The 27908-nt window shown below is 41.9% G+C and overlaps 1 protein-coding gene across 1 annotated transcript; it reads left to right on the top strand.

The window, feature by feature from the left end:
- Positions 1 to 30: 30 nt before the first annotated feature.
- On the top strand, positions 31 to 27490 carry LOC143843768 (lipase member M-like). The gene is made up of 10 exons (XM_077350363.1): positions 31 to 162; positions 5284 to 5392; positions 7910 to 8027; positions 9515 to 9713; positions 15183 to 15292; positions 17077 to 17213; positions 17877 to 18023; positions 24157 to 24228; positions 25950 to 26015; positions 26946 to 27490. Exons 2-10 carry the CDS (start codon positions 5291 to 5293, stop codon positions 27177 to 27179), a joined length of 1185 nt encoding a protein of 394 aa, XP_077206478.1. The 5' UTR covers positions 31 to 162; positions 5284 to 5290; the 3' UTR covers positions 27180 to 27490.
- The last annotated feature ends 418 nt before the right edge of the window (positions 27491 to 27908 follow it).

Here is a 27908-nt window from a genome sequence, read left to right as displayed (position 1 = left end):
TTATTTATTTCTTCCTGTCCTTTCGTATTCCTTTGCAGCTATGGCTGTTTTTGCACCTATGGGAATAGACTCATTCTTACTCAGTCTCCTCCTCTTCTATTTAGAGCTTGGTACACACCCTATTTACAAGATGCAGTGAACACTTATACTAACTGAGGACAGGTAGGTACTCTTCATCTTTGTTTTTATCCATAATATGCAATGCCTATGATACATTCAGTCCTTATGATCCCTGAGATTGGTCTCCATTTTTTATCCTGAGATTGTTTACCCTGAGATTGGTCTCCATTTTCATTTGTGACATGAATATTAATTAGCTTTTTCTTACAAACATGCTATATGCCTGTCCATGAAGGACACATGCATTTTTAGTATTCTGTGAAAAGGACTACTGTTGTGTTGTGGATGGGAGGGCCATCAGGACTTTTTGTTGTTAAGATAATGTACTTTCCAGCCTTCTTTGCATTGTTAGCTCTAATGTTACAGCAACCTGAGCATCAGAGAGACAGGGAAAAGAGGGAGATAGAAGGAAGGAGCTGTGGCCATCATAGAGGAAGTAGCTATGGAAGAGAGAGAAAGCAAGAGAGTATGCACACTTCTGGAATGAAAGCAGCTATCTAAGTGATAGCTAGGGAGTCATGGTGATGGGACCATAATTCCTCAGAATAGCTATATTTCCAGAAGCATAGTGGTTGATACATTAATGAAGGAGGCAATACAGATGACTTAGAAAATTGAAGTGATATATTAGATGGGAGGATGTAAAGCTCCATTTCTCTGATTGCAATTCAGGCTCTGAATACTTGCTTTTGAAGCTCCTGTGTATCATAGGGGCATCATAGAAAAAATTATTTTAATTGTTAGTGTGAATTTTACCTAAGTAAAAAGGGTCCCAAAGTAAATGCAAGCCTTGCAATACTGTGTTTATTTCTGAGTCAACTAACATGCCCAAGTCATGTAATGATTTGTAGAACCTGTCCTAAAGTTCAATCAGTATGGATAATTGAATGATTTATCAAGTTACCTGGTGGTGATTACATTCCAGATCTTCTGAAACATTCCTTTCTGAGGATAAAAATCTTGTAGAGAACACGCATGCAGAACCTCTTTTTTGATTAATGTCTTTATTATAGCAATATGCCGCGGGCGCCGTGGACTAAATAAAGCCGTAAGGGCTTAGGGGGAGGAGTTAGGGCAGGCTCTGTCCAGGATGAGGAAGGGTGCCGATTGGCCCCTTCCTCTGGACAGACCATCGGCGGGGCTAATTGGCCTCTCTGATTCCCACCCTGCCGACAAGGGAGCAACTGCGAGCCGTGCTGTGCGTGGCTCACAGTTGCTCCCTTGCCGGCGGCCTGACGCGGCGAGAGGTGCAAAGCACTTCGCACCACATCAGGCTGCCATGTCCCACGTGCCAGCGGCCTGCAGGCTCGCCGGCCGCGAGACCATGATCTAGCGCCCGCTGTATTGTGAGTACAGTGGGCTTGATTACTAGTATTGAATAATTTTTTTTTTAAGCTTGGTAAACAAGATTTGGAAAATTTTACATCCTTGAGAAGAAATTTGTTTTAAAAACCCAAACATACATACGGTATATATTTCCTCTTGTGGAGACGAGCAAGACTCACAGTCCTGCAACAATAGTGCACTTTCTCTTATTGGATCACAACCCTCAAATAACCGAAGGCATTGCAAAATTAGTGATAATTATTAGTTATATAGTTGCATTTATTCAACATCGACAACCCCTATCTGATATATCATCTGGAAACCATCAAAAGAAATCTGCGTTACGCTGACCAAACCTCTCACCTCAGAAGATTTTTAACTATAAGAGATAGCTTTAAAATTATTTAGTTAAGTTTTAAAACCTGGTTGATTTATTTAATTAATGTTTTAATGTTATTTACTTTTTGAAATGGTAGTTGAATGTTAATTGTTGATACCTGCACTGGACTATATATTTTTATTTATTTATAACATGGAAATTCATTATCTAGTGTCAGTCAAGTTCTACTGAAATCTGATATTTATGAGGTAAAAAAATTGCCACACCAAGCGATAGATTGGTTAGGGTGGATATGAATTTGAACTCAACCCCCACAAGAAAGGTGAATCCTCATAATAACTTTTCTTTTTGCTGGTGTCTTTTCCATTTTCTCCTGCCAAACATAATGATTTGAAGAAACAAAAATTTGAAAAGGAGCTATAAGATTATCAAATTTCACATGAACATTTCTGAAATTTATTTTTATATTTTTCCCCACATAAAATCAAAGGCCAACTCAAGTGGGATGCAGGGTATAGCTAGCCCACAAAACACTCATTTTTTAAAAAAGTATCCTTGCGTGTAAAAGTTAGAAACATCCTCTGGAGACTGTGGTTTCCTGCCTCTCTGTGGTAGCATAGCTGTATAGGAGCACCTGAGAATGAGTGAAGGGGCCTTTGCTGCCGCGGGACCGAAGCACCAGGAAGACGCTGCGGGGAGGTTGGGACTACACGTCCCAGCATCCTTTGCGGCCGGCGCAGGTGCGACGGCAGGGGGGGGGGCTTCTCCCGCTCCGTGCCTGTTTGAAAGCCCACCCACCCTCCCTTTATGTTATGGGTTAAGGAATGAAGGTTCATTTGTTGTTAAATAAGAAAAGAAAGACAGGGGAGGAATTTATGGTTATATGTTATATTGAATGAAATATTTGAAAGTTATTAACTTTTGTCACAGCCGGCGGTTGGTTAGCTGGAAGCGAAGGTTATGGTGGGTGCCAAGCTTGCGCGCTGGCATCCCTAGTAGTTGGGGGCCCCCTTAAGGGGCTGAGTGGATGCGGAGCCGGTTTGGTGAGCTCGCATTTCCGGGTGGCAGGCGAAACCCAGCAGAGGCAAAAACGCCCGGCGGGTTCGCGTATAGTTGCTACCTCCCACGTTGGCAGGTCATGGCCGGGAATATGCATGCGCATGTGCCAGCAATTCCCGTTGAGGAAGACCTGCCGGGTAAATTTTGGGGCTGCCTCGTAGGTCGGCTGACCACGAGAAGGCAAGTTCGCTTCCAGGCTGGGGGGTGCCACTCTCAATAAAAAAACGGCTGTGGCCATTTTCATGCCAAAGAGCAGGTGTGTGGCGTCTTTAATGGGGCGACGAATGGGGAACCTGCAAAGCAATATAACTGTAGAGGTAACAGTGGCAGAATGGTAGCCATAAATGTATGGTTTAGGTAGGGGCATGGGTGTCATGTTTGCCTCTGACATGATATGGCAGCTTGATCAGTGTCCCAGGATCATCTCCGGGCAGCTGGCTGGCTCGAATCCTCCCTCCCTGTTTCTCAGGCCCTTGGGCCATACGGTTTCCTATTGGGTTTTGCATGTTATGGCTATCCATTCCTGCCTTTATATGGCAAGTTGTAAACTGCATACCCTTTTATGATAAATTCAAATGAGTAGCTGTGTTGGTCTGAAGTAGCACAATAAAATCAGAGTCCAGTAGCATCTTTAAGACCAACAAAGATTTATTCAAGGTGTGAGCTTTCGAGTGCAAGCACTCTTTGTCGGACTAAGAACTGACCATCATAACAGCAGGAATATATAAGCAAAAATTAGTTCTTAGTCCAACAAAGAGTGCGTGCACTCGAAAGCTCACACCTTGAATAAATCTTTGTTGGTCTTAAAGGTGCTATTGGACTCTGATTCCTTTGATGATAAATTGTTGCATCATGTAAAATCACAGACTGTGGGAACAAATGGTACTAAATGTGTATGTGGGGAAATGTTTGGTTCTATATCTGCTCCAAACTTTTGGGTGTTTTTTACTTTAGCAAAAAAAACATCCTATGTAGATGTTTGCAGTCTCTTTGATTTTATTTATTTATTTGTTAAATTTCTATACAACCCTTCATTACGGTTTACAAATAGCATTTGTAGCTTGCAGAATTATAGCTTGCAGCTCATAGTACATAGAACACAGAACACAGGAATGCAATAGCAGTTTGTATTTGTAGCACTTTGAACATAACAGAAAAAAATCAACAATTTCAGTTATAACAATTCTGAACTTAACTGCAATTTAATAGTCCTTAACATGCATTGGTTGGTCAGCCATTGCCCTATGTTGTCTCTGTTGGTGATTTGGGAGTGGACCTCTGGGTTGGTGTTGTTCTACTGGCCTCAACCAAAGGCTTGGTGGAAGAGTTCCAGTTTGCAGGCCCTGAAGAATTGTTTTAGGACCTGCAGGGCCCTGATCTTGTCTGGAAGCTCTTTCCACCAAGTGGGAGCCAGGATGGAGAGGGCCCTAGTTCTAGTTGAGGCTAGGCGTGTGTCTTTGGGGCCAGGGATCATGAGTTTGCTTGTGTTGTTATCCTTATCCATTGTTGTTCCTCTATATATTTCTGAAACAGCCTAGGGTGTGTGTTGTGTCCGGCTGTCCAGGTTGGAATAGGGCCAATCAGGGTGCAGCCAACTTTGCCCTGATTGGCCTTACCCCTACGGCTCCTGCCCTCTGGCCCTGAACTCTAGCCTCTTTGCTCTCAGACGCCTCAGTGCCTGGAGCCAGCAGCAGGTGATAAGGGCCTGGGCAAAGGGTCGTGGTGGAGGGCTAGCTAACGAGGGCCTCCTGGCCTGCTAGGCTGGGCCTGCTGACTGCCTGCTAAGGAGCTCTGCCTCGGCCCTGCTAACGAGCTGCCCAGCCCCCACCTGCGCCACTTGATTTGGCTGCAAGCTGCAGCCCAAAGCCACTTTAAGCTGCCTGGCCAGGGCCCAGGGGAGGGAACTCTTTCAGGGCCCGTTCTTAGGAACAGGCTTTGAAGCTAGTGTTTTAAATATGTCAGTTGCTGAGAGACCCTTTTGTTGAGTGACAATTAAAAACATCTAATAAATAAAATGACCAGTACAAAGGGAAAGTCCAGGCCACATTGCTGGAATCACACAGGAAGTGACATCATCATACTAGTGACTTTTGGGGAAACTCTGGTGTTTGTGCAAAAACTCTATAGCAGGGGTTTTGCCAAAATAGCTCAGTGGTATCCAGCAGTCACTGACATAATGACCTTACTTCCCCCTGTCATGCCCACAACATGGACTGGGCCTTTCTCTTTTTCCTGGTAAATCGCCCCAGCGTCCACCAGTTGGCAGGAGGAACCTGGCAACCCTGGTCTTGTTTGAAGATAATTGGTTCTGAGGCAAACTGATCCACAACAATGTTCTGTGAATGTCTTTCCCATATAAATATTCCACCATAAAGGCTAATATTTTGAAAAGCTAGATAGTATAAGTGTTTTAAAACTACTGGCATTGATTCATACAGGTCAAAGATGTGGCTGTTTATAGCAGCAGTGTGCTTAATCCAAAAAGCTACAAGTGCAGAAGAATTCAGAACCAAGAGACATCTTAATCTTCAAGAATTCATGACCACGGTAAATGACCTACCAGTATTTTGCATTTGGAAACCGTTAATTATGTGCTGTGGTCCTCAGTTATACAAAATGGAGTTTATCCTGTTTGTAATGTCCTGGTTCCGTTGATTTAACGCCTTCATAAATGTGTGTGGATGTTTTGTTCTCAGTTGTGGAAGATTAGTGTTTTATGTCGATGATCATATTTCCCCCATGTTACAAAAATTTCTCCTTGCTGATTTTTGTAGATCAAACTATTGGAAAGGGCCACTGCTGCACATGCTGGTTAGAAACCCAGCAATTTGCTTGTGAGATGACTTATTAAAAAAATAAAACATTATTGTACTCTGGTTGATACTTTGATTGGTGGCAGGACCGTTGCCACTGTGGCAGTGCCTTACCAACAGGGCAAAGTTCAAATCAGAGATACTCTGAAGTAGAAACTGAGGGAGAAGGGGCATTTCTCCAGGGACAGCAGAACCACTGCAGTCAATGAATGCAGTGTCCAGCAGCAGAACACAGTCCCACCCAATTAGTGACCAGCAACAGAACCCAGTGGCCCATTCTGGCAAATGCCAGCTTGACAAGGCTGCAGCACAGAATCACAATCCCAGGCAGCAGGACCAGTGGATGGGCATTAGTACATTCATTGATTGTACTGGTTCCACTGTTTCTACTCCAGAGATTATATAATAAGAACTTAGTCCTGTTGGGTTGGCACTGCCACAGTGGCACCGGTTCTGCTGGGCAGGCCTTGCAGAACTGCCTCTCACCCTAACTTTCACTGGGACATTCTGCAGGGCTTGCATTGCCTTGATATTCCACCCCCCATAGGAAACAATGAAGGATGGGGGCAGCTTCTTTGGGTGCCCATAGAATTGGTCCAATATTTTTGAACCTTGTGGGAATCTTGGAAGATAGGCAGCTATGCTGTAAATCTGGTGCCTCTACCAAAACCTGCACCTCCACCAGACCAGTGAATAGAGAGACAGGATACATTTCTCATAGACTGTAATGGCTCCAGAAATCATAATGGAACTGAATCAATTTGGGAAACCGCGTCCCGATGCCCTGCCGGTCCCCAACCTCAGAAAGGTTGGGGACCACTGGATAATGGGATTTGGGTGATTTTGTATATACCAAACTCATTCAGGACAAATCAACATGAATCAAACTATTTTTTTGTATAATCTCTAGTTACCACTAACATGGGAATAGGTGACAGATATAGTTCACACCCATTAACACTTCTCAAAGCTATGATGGGTCAAAGTTGTTACTTTGCAGCACTAGAAGCCCCACTGGGCATGGAAAGATAACATGTCTGAATTTAGCCTGTATCTATTGTTGCGTCCTTAGACTTTATTGAAAATAATAATATTTATTTGTTGCAGTCTTGGACCAGCATCAAATATTTAAAAAGGGAAAGACAAGTATGTGAACAATATAAAGGGAATAAGATTATCTATAACATTAGCATCCCAATAGTCATTCCAGCAAACACAATTCCAGCAAGCACAATTAAACACATAACTCAGCTAATACCTTTCTTATTCATCAAAGCACTCAGTTTCCTGTAGACAAGAAAGCAGAATTTTGCAGCAGAATATGAATAGTAACTTCTTGCCTTCAAGCAGGAATTTGGTCATCAGAGTGCGTGCGTTGTCTGAACTGAAGCAGCTGAGGGCAAATATGCTGATAATACCCTGTTGATGGACAGCCATCTGTCTACATCCCCAAATTCATTGGTCAGTTGCTTGGAGGCCATGGTGGACTGCTCATTGGAACTGGCTGAAGTTAAATCCAGCTTAGATGGAGGTCCTCTAACTGGGTCAGCACACCCAAGGTGAGATAGTGAAGCTCCCGAGTCTTGATAGAGAATCAAGACAGATCCGGACACCACCAGACCTGTCCTAATTCTAGAGCTGCACAAGTCCACACGGATTCTACCATTCTCTGGTATCTCCAAGACTTGTTCACCACTAACTAAGTGACTATATTAGGGAGGAGGGGGGAAAGGTAGCCTTAGTTAGTTCAGTTTTGGTTCTTCTGCCATCATGCTGGGGTCACAATAAAGAGCTGAAATGAACTCCAAGTGTCTCCGAAACCATGGATGTAACAGCTGCCATCTCAAACTAGTCTGGGCTGGTTGAAAGGTTCTTGTCACCCCTAGCAGGTGGACCACCAAATGGCTCCTACTACAGAAATAAGCCCAGCCCCAGAGACTGCCTAATCTTTATACATGGCTAAAGTGAAATTTGAATTGAAAACTTCCTAGATAGCATCATAGTCATTCTATTACATGCTATCAAAATCCAGTTTCTGAGATATTAGTCAATATAGACAAAATTTTATATTAATTTCTTGATTTAAGTTTGGTCCATTATACAGAGAGGACTTGTAAAATTACTTAATAATATTCCCTCCCCTCAGACTAATTTGTTTTGCAAATACCCTGGAAATCTTCAGACTTCTATTTCATTTAAATAGGTACTTATACAACACTGATTTTACCAAAGGCTTATTTTTTACTTGCAGGGTGAAGTAATACAGTATTGGGGCTACTGCAATGAAGAATATGAAATCTTGACAGGTGATGGTTATTACTTGAAAATAAACAGAATTCCTTATGGAATACATACTCCTGGGATAAAAGGTATTTTTATAATTAAGCATACTATTTGAGGAAATCATTCACTGATTCCCATTTCTCGTTGCCACTTCCTAACACGTTCATAATAAAATGACTGAGATGTAAGCCTGAAATAATGTACTTTATTCCCCTGCTTTTCCACTTAATCTCATATTCCCTGATTCCCTGTCTCAGATTATATCTGAATTGTCAAACTGCTTTGAGCTTGCTTCCAAATCAGAACTGCAAGCAGGTTACGTGTGAACTAGGAATGAGCAAGAACCAGGAAAATGAAGATTATCTCTATAAAATTGTGACTGTACACCCTGATGAAATGCTGACATTTCCAAAGCCTACTATTGGTGAAATATCCCCCACTCAGAGCCAATTGTTGCTCTTGCTCAGGATTCCGCACCCCCTTTCCATTCAGGCCTGCTGTGAAGGGAGCCTCTAACAGCCCCAGTCTGAAGTGAGAGACATGTTCCGAGAACAACGCAGGGGAGTCTCTGGGCATGTGTGTGCTTTTTTTTTTTGAGTGTGTGTGTGTGGGAGAGCTTTCCCCTTCTGCCTAATGGTTGACTGACAAGGAGGCCACAGAAAAGCCTCTTCTCAGTTAAAATACTGAGGTGGCCGGCTTCATTGCTGGAGGGAAGGCACAGCCAATCTGTGTGTGTCTCTTCTCCACCACTCTCTGAACATTTGAGGCCTACTATGCAAGAATGTTGTGCAAATGAAACTGGATACTGCTGTGGGGGTTCTTTTGCCTTCTATTTCATCTGCATAACAATCCTGTGCTGCATCAAGTGTTGCATCTCCACAACACCTGGAGTGGGAGGCCTCAAGTGTTTCTTTTGCACAACAGCCTTATCCACCCTCCAAAGCAGCCATTACTGCCAGGAGAGCTGATCTTTATAATCTGAAGAGCTCTCCAGGCCCTGCCTGGAGGTTGGCTATCCATGGGTTGGAAATATTCTTTGAGGTTTGGAGGTAGAGTCTCAAAACAGTGCAATGCTTCAGAGCCCATCCACAAAAGCAACAATTTTTGCCTATGAACCAAACCACATTTCCCAGTTCACACCCCTCCCTAATTAGGAGCACAGAAGTGATTCTACAGAAGTATTACCAGCTTGGTGTAGTGGTTAGGAGCGTGGACTTCTAATCTGGTGAGCCCGGTTTGATTCCCCGCTCCTTCCCCACATGCAGCTAGCTGGGTGACCTTGAGCTGGCCATAGCACTGATAAAGCTGTTCTGACAGAACAGTGATATCATGGCTTTCTCAGCTTCACCTCCCTCACAGGGTGTCTGCTGTGGGGAGAGGAAAGGGAAGGTGAATGTAAGCCGCTTTGAGACTCCTTCGGGTAGAGAAAAGTGGCATATAAGAATCAACTCTTCCTCTTCTTCCTTCTGAGTCAGATGGTGACTGGATGAAAAGCACTACATTTTTTGATGCTTATGATGAGTTGACAGAAATGTGCTATGGCTATCCTCTGATTATGTAATTTCTTTCTCAGGGCCTAAACCAGCTGTCTTACTGGTACCTGGCTTTGCGTCGGAAGGTCGAGTGTGGCTGGCAAATCTTCCCAGTAATAGTTTGGGATTTGTCCTGGCAGATGCTGGTTACGATGTCTGGTTACTAAATTACAGAGGCAGTACCTGGTCTAGAAGACACGAGACTCTTTCAATTGACCAGGAGAAATTTTGGGATTTCAGGTATGTTCCAGAGACAATTTGTAATATCGAAGGACAGATGGAGATTCTGTCCTGTCACTAAAGCACTCTGGAATGCATTCTCATCACTGTGGCTTAGTCTATCCTATATGACTAAATGAATGGCAATGTGCCTTAAAGGCCATTGGTATCTGTTTCCCAAGAAAGCACTCAGATGATCAGCTCCCCAGAATTCACTTTCCTGGTGGTCCCTTCTTCGAGATGCCTTGACTGTCAGGAACTGATTTTGTTTATAGATGAGAAGAGACAAGTTCCCTGTTTAGGGTCTGATTAGATGTCATGTTGAAAGCAAGTTGGATTTAGGAAACTCCTGACCAACTTGTGTTTAATTTGTGATCTGGGACTTACCTTAAAAGTATTGTCAGGGGAGAAAATTGTCTCCCATGTGCTGTACAGCAGCATGAGAGACTTCATAATACCCCTCCTTCCGCCTCACAGTCTTTCACTAGCAATAAAGGGCCATGGGGGATGGCCTGTTGGTCTTACTACCAGTTCCACATGTCTGCCAAGCAGACACTTTAAACTAGCAGTGAGACAAACAGCAGCCCTCTCCTCCTTTATTTAGAAGCAAATGTATATGGGGTGGGAGGAAATGATGAATCCCCTCTCACTACTGTGGCATGCACAGGAGGCAATCTAGCTATCTCAACCAGCTTGGTATAGTGGTTAGGAATGTGGAATTCTAATTCTAAGCTGGGTTTGATTCCACGTTCCTCCCTTACGAGCCGTAAGGGAGTGACGGGCAATAAATCGAAAGATAATAATAATAATAACATGCAGCCAGCTGGGTGACCTTGGGCTCACCACAGCACTAATAAAGCTGTTCTGACCAAGCAAGGTTCTCTCAGCCTCACCTACCTCACAGGGTGTCTGTTGTGGGGAGAGGAAAGGGAAGGTGACTGTAAGCTGCTTTGAGACTCCTTCAGGTATAGAAAAGCAGCATATAAGAACCAACTCCTTCTCCTCCTCCTCTTCCTTCTCCTTCTCCTTCTTCTTCCTATTTTAAAAGTAAATACTGGGTTAAATGAAAATTGTGATTTCTTCAAATCAGAGTTCTGCTTTTGTGTCACATTGGATGATGCCCGTCTCCTTAGTGCTTAGCTCAGTTATAATTTATTTTCACTAGATTATGTAGAGCACAAATTTTCTTTGTGGGCTTTTGCTCCATAAAAGTGCCTGGATAACATTTTGTCTAAAGCTATCTTGAGAGCTTGTTGACTTGTAGGAAGGCATTTTGGGCTGGAATAAGATACACCATGCCAATGTTGGGTATAAACAAGACCACAGCTTGATTACCTCCCTACAGGAGGGTTGACAAAGCATGGGATAGGGAGCCTGACCTAGCAGTCAGTAGACTGTACAAAAATCCGTGGAGTCCAGAGGCGCCCTGGGGATCTGCACCATTCCTAGTCGGGAGAGCAAATCCCCTTGGCTAGTAAAGTCTGCCCTAAGGAAAACAACATGTGTGGGAGAGGCAATGGGTGCCCACCTCATTTGGCTGTCCCCAGGATGCCTGTCAATGACCCCTTGGGTTCCCAGCTGGGTAAGCCATGCTCATTTACATGTCACCTCTTATGGAGGCCTCGCACTTCAGGGAGTCTGATTGCACACCGAACTCACTGCCAACTGGCTCCATCCTATGCAAACCTGCAGCTGTGATGAAATAGTAACCGTGAAACATCCACCTCAAACACTAGAACAAGGCTGTTTCCACATCAACATAGGGTGGGTGGAAAGTTGCTCTGCGGCATCCTGATTGAAGCTTCTGGGACACATGCATGTGGCGCTTTATTTGGGGCTGTGGGTCTTGCCTACCCTCTTTGACGCTGTGAATGGGCTGCTGGGGTGGTCATGTCTGCCTCCAGGCAGCCCTCCACATTGTCAACTGGCAGCCGCAGTGAGTCTTAGCCGCGCATTGTCTCTTGAGAGTAGAATAAGAGGAATTATATCTGGGTTAAAGAAGGCATAGAATGAATGAATGAATGTATGTATGTATGTATGTATGTATGTATGTATGTATGTATGTATGTATGTATGTATGTATGTATGTATGTATGTATGTATTTATTTATTTATTTATTTATTTGTTTGTTTGTTTGTTTGTTTATTTATTTGCCTGGCAATTGGCAGGAGAATAGGAGTGGGGACATGGGAGCACCATTGTCACACGTGCCATGATGCCACTTGCAAGGAAAACAAGGTTTTAAGGATATTTTGTGTCTATTGCTATTATTATTACCATTACCTTTCATTCATTCTAATCACTGAGTTTGATGTATCGTTCTTGCTTACTTTAAACAAACAAACAGAAGGAAAAAAGGTATTACCATAGAGTAGCCATTGTGTTCAGGGCAGAGTCTCACAATTTTACTCTACCTGCAGTTGCCAGGATGCACAAAGACAACAGTAATAAGTAAAACACCATGCAAGACAATGGTCTACTCACAGTCTGGAATCAGGGAGCTAATGGTTTAGTTCAAATGTCAAGGGAAAAGGGTGGTCTGGAGTTCAGGGGCCCAGGGTGCAAGATATTGCTCTATTCACTGAGTGGGCCATCTCACAGAGAGGGTGGCAAGTAAAGATGCTTCCATTCCAAGCTTTGCTCAGAATGTTCCTTTTAACTGCCTCCTTTTGCTGACTCAGTGCCAGAGCCCAGGTGTCACTGGGCTATCCTGGGTTAAAATGAATTTCAATAGTGATAAATGTAAAGATCTTCATTTAGGTAGGAAAAATCATATTATAGGATGGGTGAGAGTTGTCTTGGCAGTAGTATGTGTGAAAAGGATCTGGGGGTCTTAGTAGACCAGACACTGAACATGAGTCAGCAGTGTGATTTGGTAGCTAAAAAGGCAAACAGGATTTTAGGCTGTATTAAAAGAACCATAGTGTCCAGAACATGTGAGATAATGATACCACTTTAGTTAACTCTGGTTAGACCTCACTTGAAGTACTGTGTTCAGCTTTGGGCACCACAACTGAAGAAAGAAGTAGAGAAACTGGAGTGTATTCAGAGGAGGGCTACAAAGATGGTGAGGGGTTTGGAGACCAAGTCATATAAGGAAACGTTGAGGGAGCTTTGTCTGTTTAGCCTGTAGAGAAAATTACTAAGAGGTGATATGATAACCATCTTCAACTACTTGAAAGGCTGTCATATAGAATAGGGAGTAGAATTGTTTTCTGTTGCCCCAGAGGGGCAGACCAGAACCAATGGACTGAAATTAATTCAAAATTCCTGCATTGTGCAGAGGTCCCTTCCAATTCTATGATTCTATGGTTCTACGTTTCTTCCTAGTGGATCCTTCATCCTCCAGGTATAGGTCCTTGCTGCTTTCTGTCAGCATCTCCTGTGAAGACTGTTCCAGAAATTAACATGGATTGCTGCTGTGCCATTAGGAAAGAACTCTGTCTTCTCTCCAAAGCTTGGGAAACAAATTGGACAATTTATTCTAGGGAGAAACCTAGGTGTAAACAGCATGGAGCTTTTATTCCAATCCCATGTCGATTCAATCCCTGCCCTCTACACAGAATGCGATTTCCGTTTTGATTTGGGGCGATTTAAATTTTCCTTCTGCAGCAAGAAGGATTGATCCGGAGTGACCCTACATTTATTGTGCGATATCTTAGAGTGCTTTTAATCCTCAATATATTTTAAAATTGCATTGTTTTGAATCTGGGCTCTCCTCCGTGGTAGAGAACCCATGATTAGCCACAGGTGGTCATGTGACAAGCTTGCCTTAAAGGAGAAGCCCCTACTTTCTCTCAACTTCTGTTGGTCTTGGATTTTTTTTCTGCCTTCTTTGAACTTCTCCCCCCCCCCTTCAAGAAAAGAAAGGATTTTTCCTCCCTCCTCTGACTTCTTGGATCCTCCCCCCCCCTTCAAGAAAACAAAGAAAGAGTCTACATTTGTCTCCCCCCCCCCCCACTCTTCTGAGCCTCCCTAACCACGTGCAGAACACTTGCCTGTTTCAATGGGGAGGGGGGGAAGAGGAAGACTCGAGTTCAAATTGATCTGAATTCAACAGGATTGACAATGGAATAAACAAAGTAAGTGCAGACTCTGTCCTAGAATAATTGTAGGATAGGTGGATATATGTAACCTTGAAATGTTCTTCTGGTGATTAGTAATTGTTATTTGTGACTGCACATTCTCTTATTTACTATTTTATTACTGATTTGAAATGTTTTAAATCCTTTTAACCTCCTTTAAACCTTTTTATATTGTAATGCCCTATGGCTACATGCAATGAAATTTGACTTGACTACAGAAACAGTTTTTAGAACTGAAGAGTATTAAACTCAAGAAATTCCAGAGAGATATGAAAGCTTATGAAGATAACAGTGTATAATTGGAAATCATATAATTCACACACAATACCTTCATTGGCATAAAGCATCTTAGCAAGATAAGCAGAGATAGTCAAGATACATCAGTCAGTTTGAATTTAAAAACTGAAGACAGAAATTCAGCCATAATAAAAGTGTCATCGGCATCCTTATCACTCAATAAAAATTGGAAGATCAGATCTTTTGAATGGTTTTCCATTTCAGTATAAAAGGTATTATATGCCTTTGCTGGACAATAAACAAGGGACAATCCAATAAGACATGTTGAATAGTGTCAGGAGAATTTGATTCACAGGGGCATAGTCTATTTTCAAAAGGAATCTTGGCCAATCTCCCTTGTGGTACTTTGGATGGAAAGGCGTTGAGCCGAGCAAGCGAAAACACTCTGCAATAAAAGGGAGGAAATCATATAAAACAGGCAGTACCAAAAAAATCTATAATATAACATTACACTGGATATTAATTTGGACTTGGAGGCAACCACCATGCCTGAGGGAAACACCTTCCACTTCTACAGCAACAACTGACATTTTAGGGGCACAGGCCAATAAGAATTTTTTTTTAGTACTGGACAGATCTCCCATAACAGGCAGGAGACAGAACAGGCAAATGTCCAAACCAAGCAAATTGATAAGTTCTCCCAGAATGAACAGTTAATCTATCAAAGGCCACATTCACACCTGCAGAATAAGCAGTATTGAGAAAAGGTTTTTCTTTTGTTTCCACCCACTTACCAATGATTTTAAGTTGATGACAGAGATTCAATACATGTTTAGAAAAATAAGACTGGCAGACCACTTTAAGGAGTATGACAATAATATACGGAACAATGAAAATTCTTTAAAACCAAAATCCACATTTAATCCTCCTAGCACCAACCCGAGAATATAGGTCTTCCAAGATCTGGTCCTGAAAAACATAAATAGAATAAATCAGAACAAAATAGCAGTGTGGCAAAATCTAACTTAGAAAGACAGAGGTGGTGTTTTGGTGATTTGGATTAAGGACAATTATATTAAAGAAGCTAAGGCTCAACTGAGTAACAAATTTTAAAACCAACCCTTTAGTCAAAATTAATTTTATCTTATATGTATCTTTGTGTTTTAGTTTTCATGAAATGGGGATGTATGATATTCCAGCAGCAATAAACTTTATCTTGCAAAAAACAGAGCAAGAACAATTATATTATATCGGCTTTTCTCAAGGTTGTTCAGTAGGTAAGTGATAAGAGGAAGGTAGTGAAATGTATTTCTTCTTTCTAACCTGCTTTCTACAAAGGGACTTGCGAAGAGGATTCCATCTTAGTGCAATAGGTTAGGATTGGTTACTTAAAACGTTTAAACTTGGAGTACCTTTTCATAGACAGATACTCGGTGCCATTTAAAGGACTAGAATTTGGGAAATTAAATTGAATTTTTTCACATCTAATAAAACCTAATTTGGAATGTGATCATGTATGTAGATGGGAAAGGTCTGTTACAAATTGGATTTGGGGTTACATTCAGAGATGAACAACAAAAATTGAGTCCAGTAACACCTTTAAGACCAACAAAGATTTCTTTAAGGTGTGAGCTTTCATGTGCAAGCACTGTTCCTCAGAGAAAATGGAATAAGGATACAAATATATAAGAAAAAAAGTAAATTGGTGGCAAATTAGTAAACTGCGTCAGATTATCCAAATTACCATATATACTTACATATAAGCCGAGGTACCTAATTTTACCACAAAAATCTGGGCAAATTTATTGACTCTCATATAAGCCGAGGGTGGGAAATGCTGCAGTTACTGGTAAATTTACATTAATTGAGGCACCAGTAGGTTAAATGTTTTTGAATACTTATTTCAAAGCCGCAAGGGAGTGGCGGGCTATAAATCTAATAATAATAATAAATAATGATAAAAAGAAAAAAACAGTAAACTAGCTCTGTAAGTGCAAAAGAAGGGCCAGCAAATCAGAGCAGAACAACAGTACCTGAAGTTGGCAACCTAATACAACAAGTACAACAGCTACCAAACTGGTAGAATGGACTACTCCAACTACCATTGCAGTGCCCCCCCCAGAACAAAACACTGAAAGAAAGAACTGTAAAACTCAACTTTTAAAAGAAACAGAACCCCAAGAAGAAAAGGCAAACAATGCTGCCCTCAGAAAAAAGAAGAAATAAACATTAGGAGAAACAGTAAATCCCAAAGCACCCCCAAAACCCACCCCACCCCACCCCACCCACAGAAACCAAAAGTATAGTTTGGAAGAAGTGAAGGCAAAAGGAAAAAAAAGATCAGAGTCCCTCAGTCAAACCGCTGCTGTCCTACAAGCAGCCAGAGCAAGAAAGCTTCAGCTTGCAGGAGGCTCGCAGAAGCGATGTAACGATTGGCTGGCTTGGAGCAGGCTGTTATTTCAATTACCACATATACCCGTGTATAAGCCGACGAGCACTTTTTCAGTGTGAATACTGTGCTGGAAAACTCGGCTTATACACGAGTATATACGGTATGCCATATTATGCCATATGATAATTCTTGCTAAAACAGCATACCTTTTTTCTATATATTTGTACTCATGATCCTTGTTCCATTTTATCCGAGGAAGAGTGCTTGCACACAAAATCTCACGCCTTAAATAAATCTTTGTTAGTCTTAAGGTGTTATTGGACTCAATTTTTGTTGTGCTACTTCAGACCAACACAGCTACCCACTTGAATTCAGGGATGAAGTTTTTGAGTCCAGCAAAATGTTTACTTCTGACTCTCTTGATACCCTTGTACCAAGCAGTACCCTAAAACAGATGATAATCTAATGTAAAAATCTGAAATCACAGAAATGGCATCATCTGGAAGGATATAAGACAAACAGGCATGGATAACAATGCTGTTATTCACATTTGGTTTGAAGCACCCAATGACAGGAACAAAAGCAGAAGTGATAGAAATAGAAATACATGTATTTCTGTATATGTACATTTTGTACATCTGTTACTTCTAGAATTCTTTCTTGCTGCAGGTGTCATTGCCTTTTCAACCATGCCAGAGATTGGTCAAAAAATCAAGCTTTTCATTGCACTAAGTCCTGCCTATTCAATTACTAATGGAAGTGGCCTTTTCTATGGAATTTTACTAATTCCTCAGGGATTAAGACATGTACGTATTGAACCTATATTTTCATTATTTGACTAATATTTTTCTCTTATGTATTTGTATAGGGTTAGCAATGACACAATGTATTAATAATCACAGTTCATTGGGGGAAATGGTTAATTAAGGAGCTGAAATCATGGAAACTGAAATCAGCGATTTGCATATTAAGAACTAATCCATCCACTGAATCTCTTCATGCATTTGATGATATCATATTCTCCACAGATGGGTTTAGGGTTGTGTGCTTTGGCCTGATTCAGCCGCCTCGGCAATCACTGAAGCCTGGAGTGGCGTGTAGAAGGCCAGTGCTGCGGTGTGGAGAGGAGGGGTGGCAGTGTGCCAGCTGGCAGCTGCATACAGGCACAGAGCCCTCGGGCTTCGGTGATTGCTGTGGCGGATGAACCAACCGAAGCACACACTGATGGGTTTAGAAATTGACATGCATGTATCAGACCTGCTGTTTACCGAAGAAAGTCCTGATCTGCATAAGACTGGAGGCTCATGGGACTGAGAACTGCCTTGTGCTCACCAAAACCATTTCAGTACTGATCAGTTCAATGGGAAGAGATCTTTGGCTGGAACCTGGACTTCTCATTATTCTAAGGACCAGTCTTTCAACCTGTTGTTTAAGACACCCACAATGATCAGTGCATTTGTATTTTCCAGCTTATATGGGGCAACAAGGAATACCGTTTTTTTAGTCACCCATTAAAACCCAGAGTTGCCAAATTCTGCAGCTATGCAGTAATGGACAGGCTTTGTCTCAAATTCATTTCCGTTTCTTTTGGATATAACGAGAAAAATCTAAACGTGGTAAGTTGTCGCTATATGTTGTTTTTGTTTTTATTCACAAAGAACACCTCCCCCCCAAAAAAAACCCACAAAAGATTTATGCACACAGATAGCAAAATGGGGGGAATCCACTTTATACATATGTCCTTCTGTAATATTTTTAATATTAAAACATTTATGCTTCTGCTGTTACAATCTGATGAGTTATGTTCCTTAAAAAGTTCCTTAGGCACATCCCAGGTTTCTAATATTCTGTCTTGCATTCAGTACACTGACATATATGTAGGAGTATCAATAATCAATATATCTAATTCTCAACCTGATCCCATCTGTGGGTACTTAAATCTGCAAATTGGAGCATGGCGATAGAAAACAGATTTTCCTGCAAGCTTGGGAGACCCTACAGGTTTATAGAAAATCCTAGGGGGCAGGGGGATACAGAAGTATTTCAGTCCTCCCCCCAAACAAATGAAGATTATGCACTGATGCTGTTTCCATCAGTCTACAACACTACAGTTCAGGGGAGAAAGGAGACAATGAGAACTGCCAGCAGAAAACTTGTGATGAACTATCAAGAACATTTTATATTATGCTTATGCATATGAGGTGGCAATGAAAACCACTAAGAAGGATTTATATGTGGCTGCCATTGCCTCCACAAGCTTGTGCCCAGCTGCGAGGCTTTTGAGAACTATTTTGCAGAGAAAATCTTGCTGTTCTGCCAGGATCATTCCACCTGGTTTGATGCCGAATGTGAACTAGAGATCCCTAGACCATTTCAGAGTCGTATTTTGGACCACTTCAGTCTGCACTCCTTGGAAGAAGCACACAAGGCCCTGGTAGCTGTCCGGCCAACCACTTGCTCTCTTGACTCATGCCCCTTGTGGCTAGTTAAGGATGGCAGTGAGGAAATTTGAGGTCCCCTTTGAGCTATTATCAACTTGTTCCTGACTTAACGGACTTTCCCAGCAGGGCTGCAAGAGGCACTGGTGTGGCCTTTGTTGAAAAAACAAGAGCTGGACCCGTCTGTCCCAGCCAACTACCACCCTGTTTCTGGGTAATGTGATTGAATAGGCAAGACAGCTCCAGGGATTCCTGGAAGAAACTTGAGCACTTTATCTTTTCTTTTCTTTTTTTTAGCAGAATTTTTATTTTATTTTCCAAAATTAAAGATGAAACAGTACGAATAATCTACATTATTAATACAGAAAAAGATAGGTTATGCTCTTCATTTGATACACTTAATTCCCCATTTCAGTCCCCTTTTAGATTATTTTCTTAAGTAATTCAGATAAGGGCCCCATTGTTTTTGAAAGGCCTCTTCTGTTTTTCCATTAACTATCAGTGTCAGTTTGGCCATCTTGGCAAAGTCCGCTAGTTTGTTCAACCAGTCTTCTATCGGAGGTAGTTCTTGCGTTTTCCATTTCTTGGCCAATTCTAGTCTTGCTGCTGTCGTCACGTAGAAAAATAAACTTTGTGTGTGAGTTTCTGATCTGGCTTCCGTCATGGCCATGGGGTAAAGATGGCTCTGGTCGCCCTGACAGATGATCTCCAGAGAAAGCTGGACCTCAGCAGATCTGTGCTACTGCTGCTTCTAGATCTGATGGCAGCATTTGACATGGTTGGCACTGGGGAAAATATGTCCCAATGCAGGGCCCTAAATTAAGGGATCCCATCTTTTCCTCTAAGCTATTTAATATCTATATACATGTCCACACCCAGCTGATCTAGCATTTGGGGCTGGATTGTCATCAGTATACGGATAACACCCAGCTACTTCTGTTAATGGATGACCATCCATCAACACCCCCAGATAACCTGTAAAATGGAGCTATTTCACTGGGCATAGAGTCCAAAAATAACATCCACCATGGAAGCTAGCCTCACTGCTAGGGGAGGAGGGAGAAGGAAGATGAGCTCCTCCCAAACCTTACCCATCTAGGACTTAGTTGGAGAAATGTGTTGCAGTAGTTGGAATATTTTAAAGTTTTAACTTTTGCATATGTTTTAATGCTGCCACCCTCCCTGAGCATTGGAAGGATGGGATACAAATAATATATATTATTGTTGTTGTTGATATTGTTTGTAGAAATGGAATACATTTTGAGTCCAGTAGCACCTAAAAAACAGCAACCTTTTTCTTAAGTTGAAGCTCAACTTACTTTGTTAAACACCAAATCACAAGGTCAAGTATATGACAAAGTGAGTTTTTGTCTTATACCCTGTTAGCCTTTAGGGTATAGATACAAGCTGTCAATATACATGGAAACTGTGGGATTCTCAGGTGTGACATTGGTTTGGTGTTTTGGGTTTGTATTGCACTGCTGCTACATTAGCATTGGCAAGGGGGTGGTGAAGCTGAGCACTATTGTGCTTGTTCTGCTGTCCTTGCAGCCCCCCCACTCCCCGCTGCAGGGATTGTGAGTTTGTGCTTGACATCTGTCAGATGGCTATCTAGCCTCTGTTTAAAAATTTCCAAAGATGGAGAACCCACCACCTCCCGAGGAAGCCTGTCCCACTGAGAAACCGCTCTAACTGACAGGATATTCATCCTGATGTTTAGACGGAATTTCTTTTGAATTAATTTCATCCCATTCATTCTGGTCTGTCCCTCTGGGGCAAGAGAGAACAACTCTGCTCCATCCTCTATATGGCAGCCTTTTAAATATTTGAAGATGGTTATCAAATCCCCTCTCAGTGGTCTCCTCTCCAGGCTAAACAGACCAAGCTCAGATGTGAACTTAGTCCTGTTGGGTTTGCATTGGTTCTGCTGAGCAGTGTTGCACTAGTCCTGCTGCAGGGCTGGTCTTGCAAGTATACCCCCTTCACTTTCACTGCAGAGATTGTCCAGGACATTCTGCTGGGCTTGTACTGCTGCCTAGGTATGCCTCCCCACCTCCCACACACACACTGGAAATAATGGAGGATGAGATCACCTTATTTGGGTGGCCATAGAATTGGAGCCCCTAGACCAATCTTTTTGAAACTTGGGAGTTTTCTTGAGGGTACGCTTCCGCAGCTAGACCACAAATTTGCCTCAAAGAGATCACTGAATATACTTAGGCTAGATTTGCCATTGACTTTAATTGCCCCATAGGGTACACTGGAGGCAAATATATTCAGTAGTCTCGAATATTGATTATTGGCTATATCGATGGCTGGATGCAGATTAAAGAATCTGTATTCAGTAAAGCAAATGCCAAAAAATACAGATAAGGGTATTGGGTTTTTTAAAATTCTTTTGAGAAGGAGGGTAACTCAACCGAACGCACATGCCTAGTATCAAGTCAGCCAGTGGTTGCTGTCGAGCCTATCCCTGATGAGTCCTCCTTCAAAGACCAAAACAACCCTAGAAATGGCCTGCCTCTTCATCCTGCCTATTACTGACAAAAACCAAGCCTAGAATGTTGTTGTAGACCGGCAACAGTCACAGAGAGCATCTACTTTTTAAAGCTACAGGAGTTCCTTTTATCATTTTGGGCTTTTAAGCCCCCTCCTCCCCCAATGCAGTCTTTTTTAGGTTCCTGATTTTTTTGCAAACCTCGGTCATTTTTACATTTGAAGAAAGATCTGCCGTGTCCATTCACAGCTCTAGTCAATTGATTTAAGTATCCTCAGATTTGTCTAGCTTCATTATTAGAACATAAGAATTAAATAGAAATCTGAACCAAAAATTTCTACTTCACTTCACAAAATATTCTGTGCCAACATAATGTAACAGCAATTTAACCAAATATGGAAACATACCTGGATACGTATCTGAACCGACATCTTAGAACTCTTACATTATCTTCTTGTCAGAATACTGATGTTCCTAGACATTTCTTGGCCTTTTTACTTTTAAAAGTTTTGTTTAGGTCAGCACTAGGAGGGAGTTTCTCCCTTGCATTTCATCTCATTAGTGCAAGGAACCCTGGGAAGGGGAAGGCAGCTAGGAATGGGCACAAACCATCTGACAAACTAAAAATCTGTCACAAATTTTGGCCAGTTCATGGTTCATGAAGCAATGTTTGCAAACTGAAGAGCCACCATGAACTTTCATGGCAGTTCTTGAAGAGCAGAAAGCAGGGGTTTAAGCCCCTGATTTTTACTCATCATGAAGAACAGATGAGCTCCCCACCACTCAGTTGTTTTGTTGAAATGGCTGGGAGTCATTTAAACCACTGCTTTCTGCTTGCAACAGTAGTGAGCAGGGGGTGATTTGGCTGGGAGCCATACCAGCTGCACTACCAGAGCTGATACCAGGGGGTGCTGGTCCAGAGGCACTGCTCAACCCACTCCTGGAGCAGCTGGGAGATGCAACCTCAGACTTGCCCAATGACAAGTAGCCTGGACCCAGCCAGGCTGAGACACAATCCTTTGTGCCCGCTAAGATCGAGCCTCAGGCAAGATCTCTCCAAGCCCTGGGAACTCACCAGAAGAGCAGCAGCAATGGCAGCAGACCAAGACCCCTGGAAGCCCAGGCATTCACCAGAGCAGAAGCATTGGCAAAGGTGATCTACTCTGACAGCTATCAGAAGATTGACATGCTTGGCAGTTTGCTGTCACGGTAGATGGGATCCAGCTGCAGCTCCTTCCTCTGGTGAAGGCGAGCTCCAGCTGCAGGCTATCTGGCTAAGAGCTGCTTTAGTAGAGTCTTGGGGACTTGCTGGCGAGCGATCAGGTTCTGGCAGCCCAAGTGCAGCAACTGAACATCGCTGTGGCTGCTTTGCAGCAACAAGTTGCTATCCAATGGCACATCTGGTTTGCCCGCTGAAAGCTTCTGAAAAGTACCACTGGTGATCAGAGGATTTTCTCACATTCCTGGCTCAGGTGAAACTTTTCATCAATGACCACTCCAAGGTCAGCTTTCCGATAAGCCTCCTTAAAGGGGCAGTGGTTCAGTGGGCCATGCCATTGCTTAGGATGAACTTGCTGGAATGCCATAAACCCTGTGTTGATTAGGAAAACCAATCAATTTCCTGTGAAAGTGCCACCATGGATCCAAGGCATCCACCATTCTTAGTGGGTCTTCAGATGTGGCACCAGTCCTTCTGCCTGCATATGCCAATTTTGCTGATGTGTTTGAGGAAAAGGGGGCCGATCACCTACCTCTGCACCAGGAGTTTGACTGTGGCATAGAACTCAAGCCTGGTGCTATGTTGCTAGTCAAATGCTTGTATGCGTTGTGAGAAACCAAACGCCAATCTCTGCAGGACATCCGGCCCTCGTCCACATTTTGGCTCTTTGACTCCAGATTCGCTCTTTGATAAACTCTGACTTACCTGGCTCCCAATGTCCTGGACTGGACTAGGAAATTTGGCAAGCTCTCTGCTCTGACTTTTCTGCTCTGCCGTGTTGATGCAGCCCGGCAGGGCAACACAAGAGCCTTTTAAACTAAACAGCCATAGGAGGGAATGGCCCCCTGCTTTCTTCTCCACAAGGCATTTCATGGGAAGCAGAAAGCAGGTGTTTAAACTTGAAATGGCTGGTGAACTAATTCAAACTGGGTCAGTTCAGAAACCGACATCCCCATTTGTATGAGTTCATGGTTCGTTTTGGGGTTCAGCCACAAACCATGTACCTAACTAACCTACAACAGTGCAGTTCATGCTCGTCCCCAAAGGTGGCTTATTCGGTTGTGTGCTTAGCAGAGTATATGGTCATATGCCTATTGGGTTACATGCTTAGCCACACATCTGCCTGTCAACCAGGATCATGCCAACTGCAGGCAGTTTAACACTTTTTGACTCTGGAACTTACTGGTTGGATCACTTGGTCTTGGACTTTGGACTCTGAAATTTTGTTTGAACTCTATTCTAGACAGGTAATATCTAGATTAGACACCAAAATGTATATATTTAGGCTGGCTATTTAGCATAAGCTGTTTGTTGCTCTTGTATTTGTATATTCCTGCAAATTTGTTTTAATAAACTTTATTAAATATCTTGTAATATTCTTTGGGTTTGGGGGCTTCAATCTAAATCCAGTACTTTGGGCCTTAATTAGCTAAAGCGACCAGAGTAACTGTTTTTGAAGTTCAGTTTGCCCCTTGCTGACTTAAGGCATATAAATGTTAAAGATAATGCAACTAAAGATATTTGTTAGTTCATATACTTAAAAAATCATAGTAGCAGATCTTTTTAAAAATTATATATTCTTATTGATTTTCTAGAGTCGAGCAGATGTGTATCTTGGAATCTTTCCTGATTACACTTCTGTAAAAACAGTGGATCATTGGTCACAGGTAGAGTGTAATTTTTTCCCCCTTGGTATCCTAAAATGTAGACGTTTTGCATCTGTCTAAGTATTTAGTTATTAATAAATGCACAGTAATTTTGAATTAAGATTTGTGTTTTGTATTTTAAATAGTGATATTTATGGACAAGTGTTTTTGTATTTTAAAAAATAACTAATGAATCGCATAAGAACTAATGTCATAATTCAATTTTCTGTATTTTTATGTGGCATACAGCCATTCCTAAAAAGAAGGAGGGTGTCAGGGCCAGAGATTAAGACCAATGTGGCTGTATGCTGTCCACGGGCCTTTATCTCACACTTCTCAGATGGAGGTCAAGTGCTTCCCAGGGAGCACTTTACACCTTTCTTTCTGTTGGCCACAGCTTTCTGCGGAAAGAAGGGGGGTGGGGAGAGGCTTTCCACCCCCAGCAAAATCTTCCCTCCTTTCTGCTGACTGCAGAAGTCTCCCAGGGGCACTCTACCGCCTCCTGTCTGCTGGCTGTTGAGAGCTGTGGTCAAAAGAAAGGAAGATGTAATGTGCTTCCTGGGGGCACTACAAATTCTCCTGCCTGCTGGCCATGGAAAACCTTCTGGGGGCTTTTCATTCCCCTTGTCTATTGGCCATGGCTTTCCGCAGTCAGCAGGAAGGAAGAGAGAAGCACCTTTTGGTTTTTATCAGTCTGCAGGAAGGAAAGGTGAAGTGTTCTTGGGAGGCATTTCACATCTTCTTTTCTGCTGCCAAGAAAAGCCACAGACAGCAGAAAGGAGGGGGTTAAATGTCCAATGGGAGGCACTTCACTCCCATAGTTAACCCTCTTTTACCTCCCCAGACTTTGAAATGGAAGGGAGCAAAGCCAGCTGGGATATATGTAAGCCTAACTGCTGAACAGTGGGGTTGTTCAGCTCTTAGGCTTAGATGTCTTCCAGCTATTCAACCAACCCTCACCTGCTCCATACTGCTTCAAAGTGATGAGGAGCAGAACAGGAGGGCTTACATGGCTTAGAGCCATTTATTTGCCTGCTTTCTCCTCCCAGCCACTTTTGTTGGAGCAGAAATCAGGAGTTTAAAGTTTAAATGGCTCACAAACTTATACAAAGCAGTTAGGTTTATGAACTGGCATACTGGTTCATGGTTCAGTCACTAATCACAAGCTGAACCACAAAAATTCAGCTCATGCCCATCCCTACCTAGTGCTAAAAGCAGTTGGGAGGGGGAAGATTAAAAAGGTAAAGGTAAAGGTATCCCCTGTGCAAGCACCGAGTCATGTCTGACCCTTGGGGTGACGCCCTCTAGCGTTTTCATGGCAGACTCAATACGAGGTGGTTTGCCAGTGCCTTCCCCAGTCATTACCGTTTACCCCCCAGCAAGCTGGGTACTCATTTTACCGACCTCGGAAGGATGGAAGGCTGAGTCAACCTTGAGCCGGCTGCTGGGATTGAACTCCCAGCCTCATGGGCAAAGCTTTCAGACGACTGCCTTACCACTCTGCGCCACAAGAGGCTCTTGTTGAGGGAAGATTAATACTAGGGAAATAGCACAGGTGCTTTACATGGAGTGAACGATGGTGTGAAATCTCAGAACTGGAACCCTCGCAGATTTTTCATAAAGATAGGTCTCTGATCCTTCCTCTTTAGAGATCTCTTACATTTCGTCTGCTTTGGTTCTATCTTTTGTATGGGAAAGGTCATGAGATTTTTGAGGTGAATAATCCATTTTTGTCTTTTTAGATAGCTTACTCAAATGAATTTAAACAATTTGACTATGGATCTAAGAATCAAGCTATGTATAACATGGTAAGGACAAAGGGGTAACAATGGGAAGGAGATTTGATAAATACTCTGAAAGATCAAAAGTTATTTTGGGCTAAAGTAAAGAAAATTAGTAGTTTTTAGTTTTTCATTTTTTATAGAATTCATTCTGGGGCTATGAAAGACAGATGACTTCAGAAGGCAGCTGCTTGTGAGCAGTTTCAGTAATTCATGTGAACATCAGCTATGTTCAGCCCATTTGAACTCCAGGGGGAGCTCTAGTGCATTCTTTCTGCCTTTTCAGAGCTTATTGAATGTTTCTGTTGTAGTTCTTACCTCTTGTTGTGCATTCTTTCTTCCTGTAAGTTCTTGTACCCTGAAAGTCTATCTATTTTGAAGAATTACAGTTAGTTAATGCTCTTCCCAGCTCCTGTTGCTGCAATAAACTTTATTGGCTCTGATTGTGTTGGAGTGGAATATTTCCTAACACTGACAAGAGAATGCAGATCAATGAAATAACTAGTTTACTAAATGTACAAACATACAACCGGTACGCATTCCCATCTAGATCCTGTCCCTTGCTTCATGTTTTTTGTCTTCTTTTTCTGGAAATTGTCATGTTCACTAATCCTTATTAACATAGTCAATGCCCTTCTTAACTCTAGTGCCTTGATGAAGTTATTTGTTATATTATTGCTCTAGGCAGAATACAGGTGATTCCCCAAATATTTTGTGAATAATATCTGGAACAGAAGTAAAGACAAATATGCCAATAAATGTATTCTGATTGTGATTCAGAAGTGCAGATATTTTAGAATGGTGATTAGGGTACATTAGAAAAATTAGTATTAAGAAATTTCTCAAAATACTAAAATGTAAGGATTCATTTAAAATAAAGATGTGAAAATTAAGAAAACATGCACAATTAATTGATTATTGATAGTAATTTCATATTTTTGATCTTTTTATCAACAGACCACACCTCCATTTTATAGAATAGAAGATATGACCGTACCTACAGCTGTGTGGAGGGCTGGGAATGACATTATCGTAAATGTAACTGATACAGAACTGTTGGTCCGTCGAATATCTCATTTAGTTTTCTATAAGAATATTCCGGACTGGCAACATATGGATTTTACCTGGGGACTTGATGCTCCGTTGGCTTTATATCCTGATATGCTTGCTCTGATGGAGAAATACAAATAAAGACTTTGTATGAAATCTGAATTGCTTATATTCTATATTAACATGGAGTAAGGGAATGACTGAGATTATGGAGAAAATGTCCTTCACTGGGAAAGACATTGGACAGTTATTTCACTGCTTTCACAAAGAGAAAAGAAAAGAAAAAATGACAAATTCATTGGGGAAAATTTCTCTTTTCCAAATGCTCTGCACTGGAGAAGATAGGAACTTCTATGATTTGTCAATCTAGAACTTTACCTTTATTTGACTTTTTTCTTCTTAAGTCTTTTGTCACAATGATTCAAAAGAAGAACTTCTTAACCTCTGTGTAATGGGAGAACACTGAATATTAAAATGTTATACTTTCTAAAAGGAACATTCAGGATTTATTTTTTATTTTTCTTTCTTTCTGAGGCACCTCTGCACTTGATATTTCTCTCTAGTGACCCTGCCTCAAGCTACCTGCCTCTCCATCAGCAAGAATGGGCCTTCCCTGCCTTACACACAAGTTCAAATATTCCAACTATTGTTTTTGTAATGTTGTATATATATAACACAGAATACTCAAAGATAGCTGAATTTGGAAAAAAATAGTAAAATATATTTGGAAGCTGGGAGCTGTGCTCCTTGCTGACTTGAGGCATATAAATCTTATATCATCTTTATTTTTAGTTCATACATTTCATATCTTTGTGGCAGATCATTTAAAAATTATTTTTATTGATTTTCTAACGTTGAGCAGATGTGTAT

This window comes from Paroedura picta, chromosome 8 (assembly GCF_049243985.1).
Source record: "Paroedura picta isolate Pp20150507F chromosome 8, Ppicta_v3.0, whole genome shotgun sequence".
In the NCBI taxonomy this organism is placed as follows: Eukaryota; Metazoa; Chordata; class Lepidosauria; order Squamata; family Gekkonidae; genus Paroedura; species Paroedura picta.
This window is presented reverse-complemented; position numbering and strand designations above follow the sequence as displayed.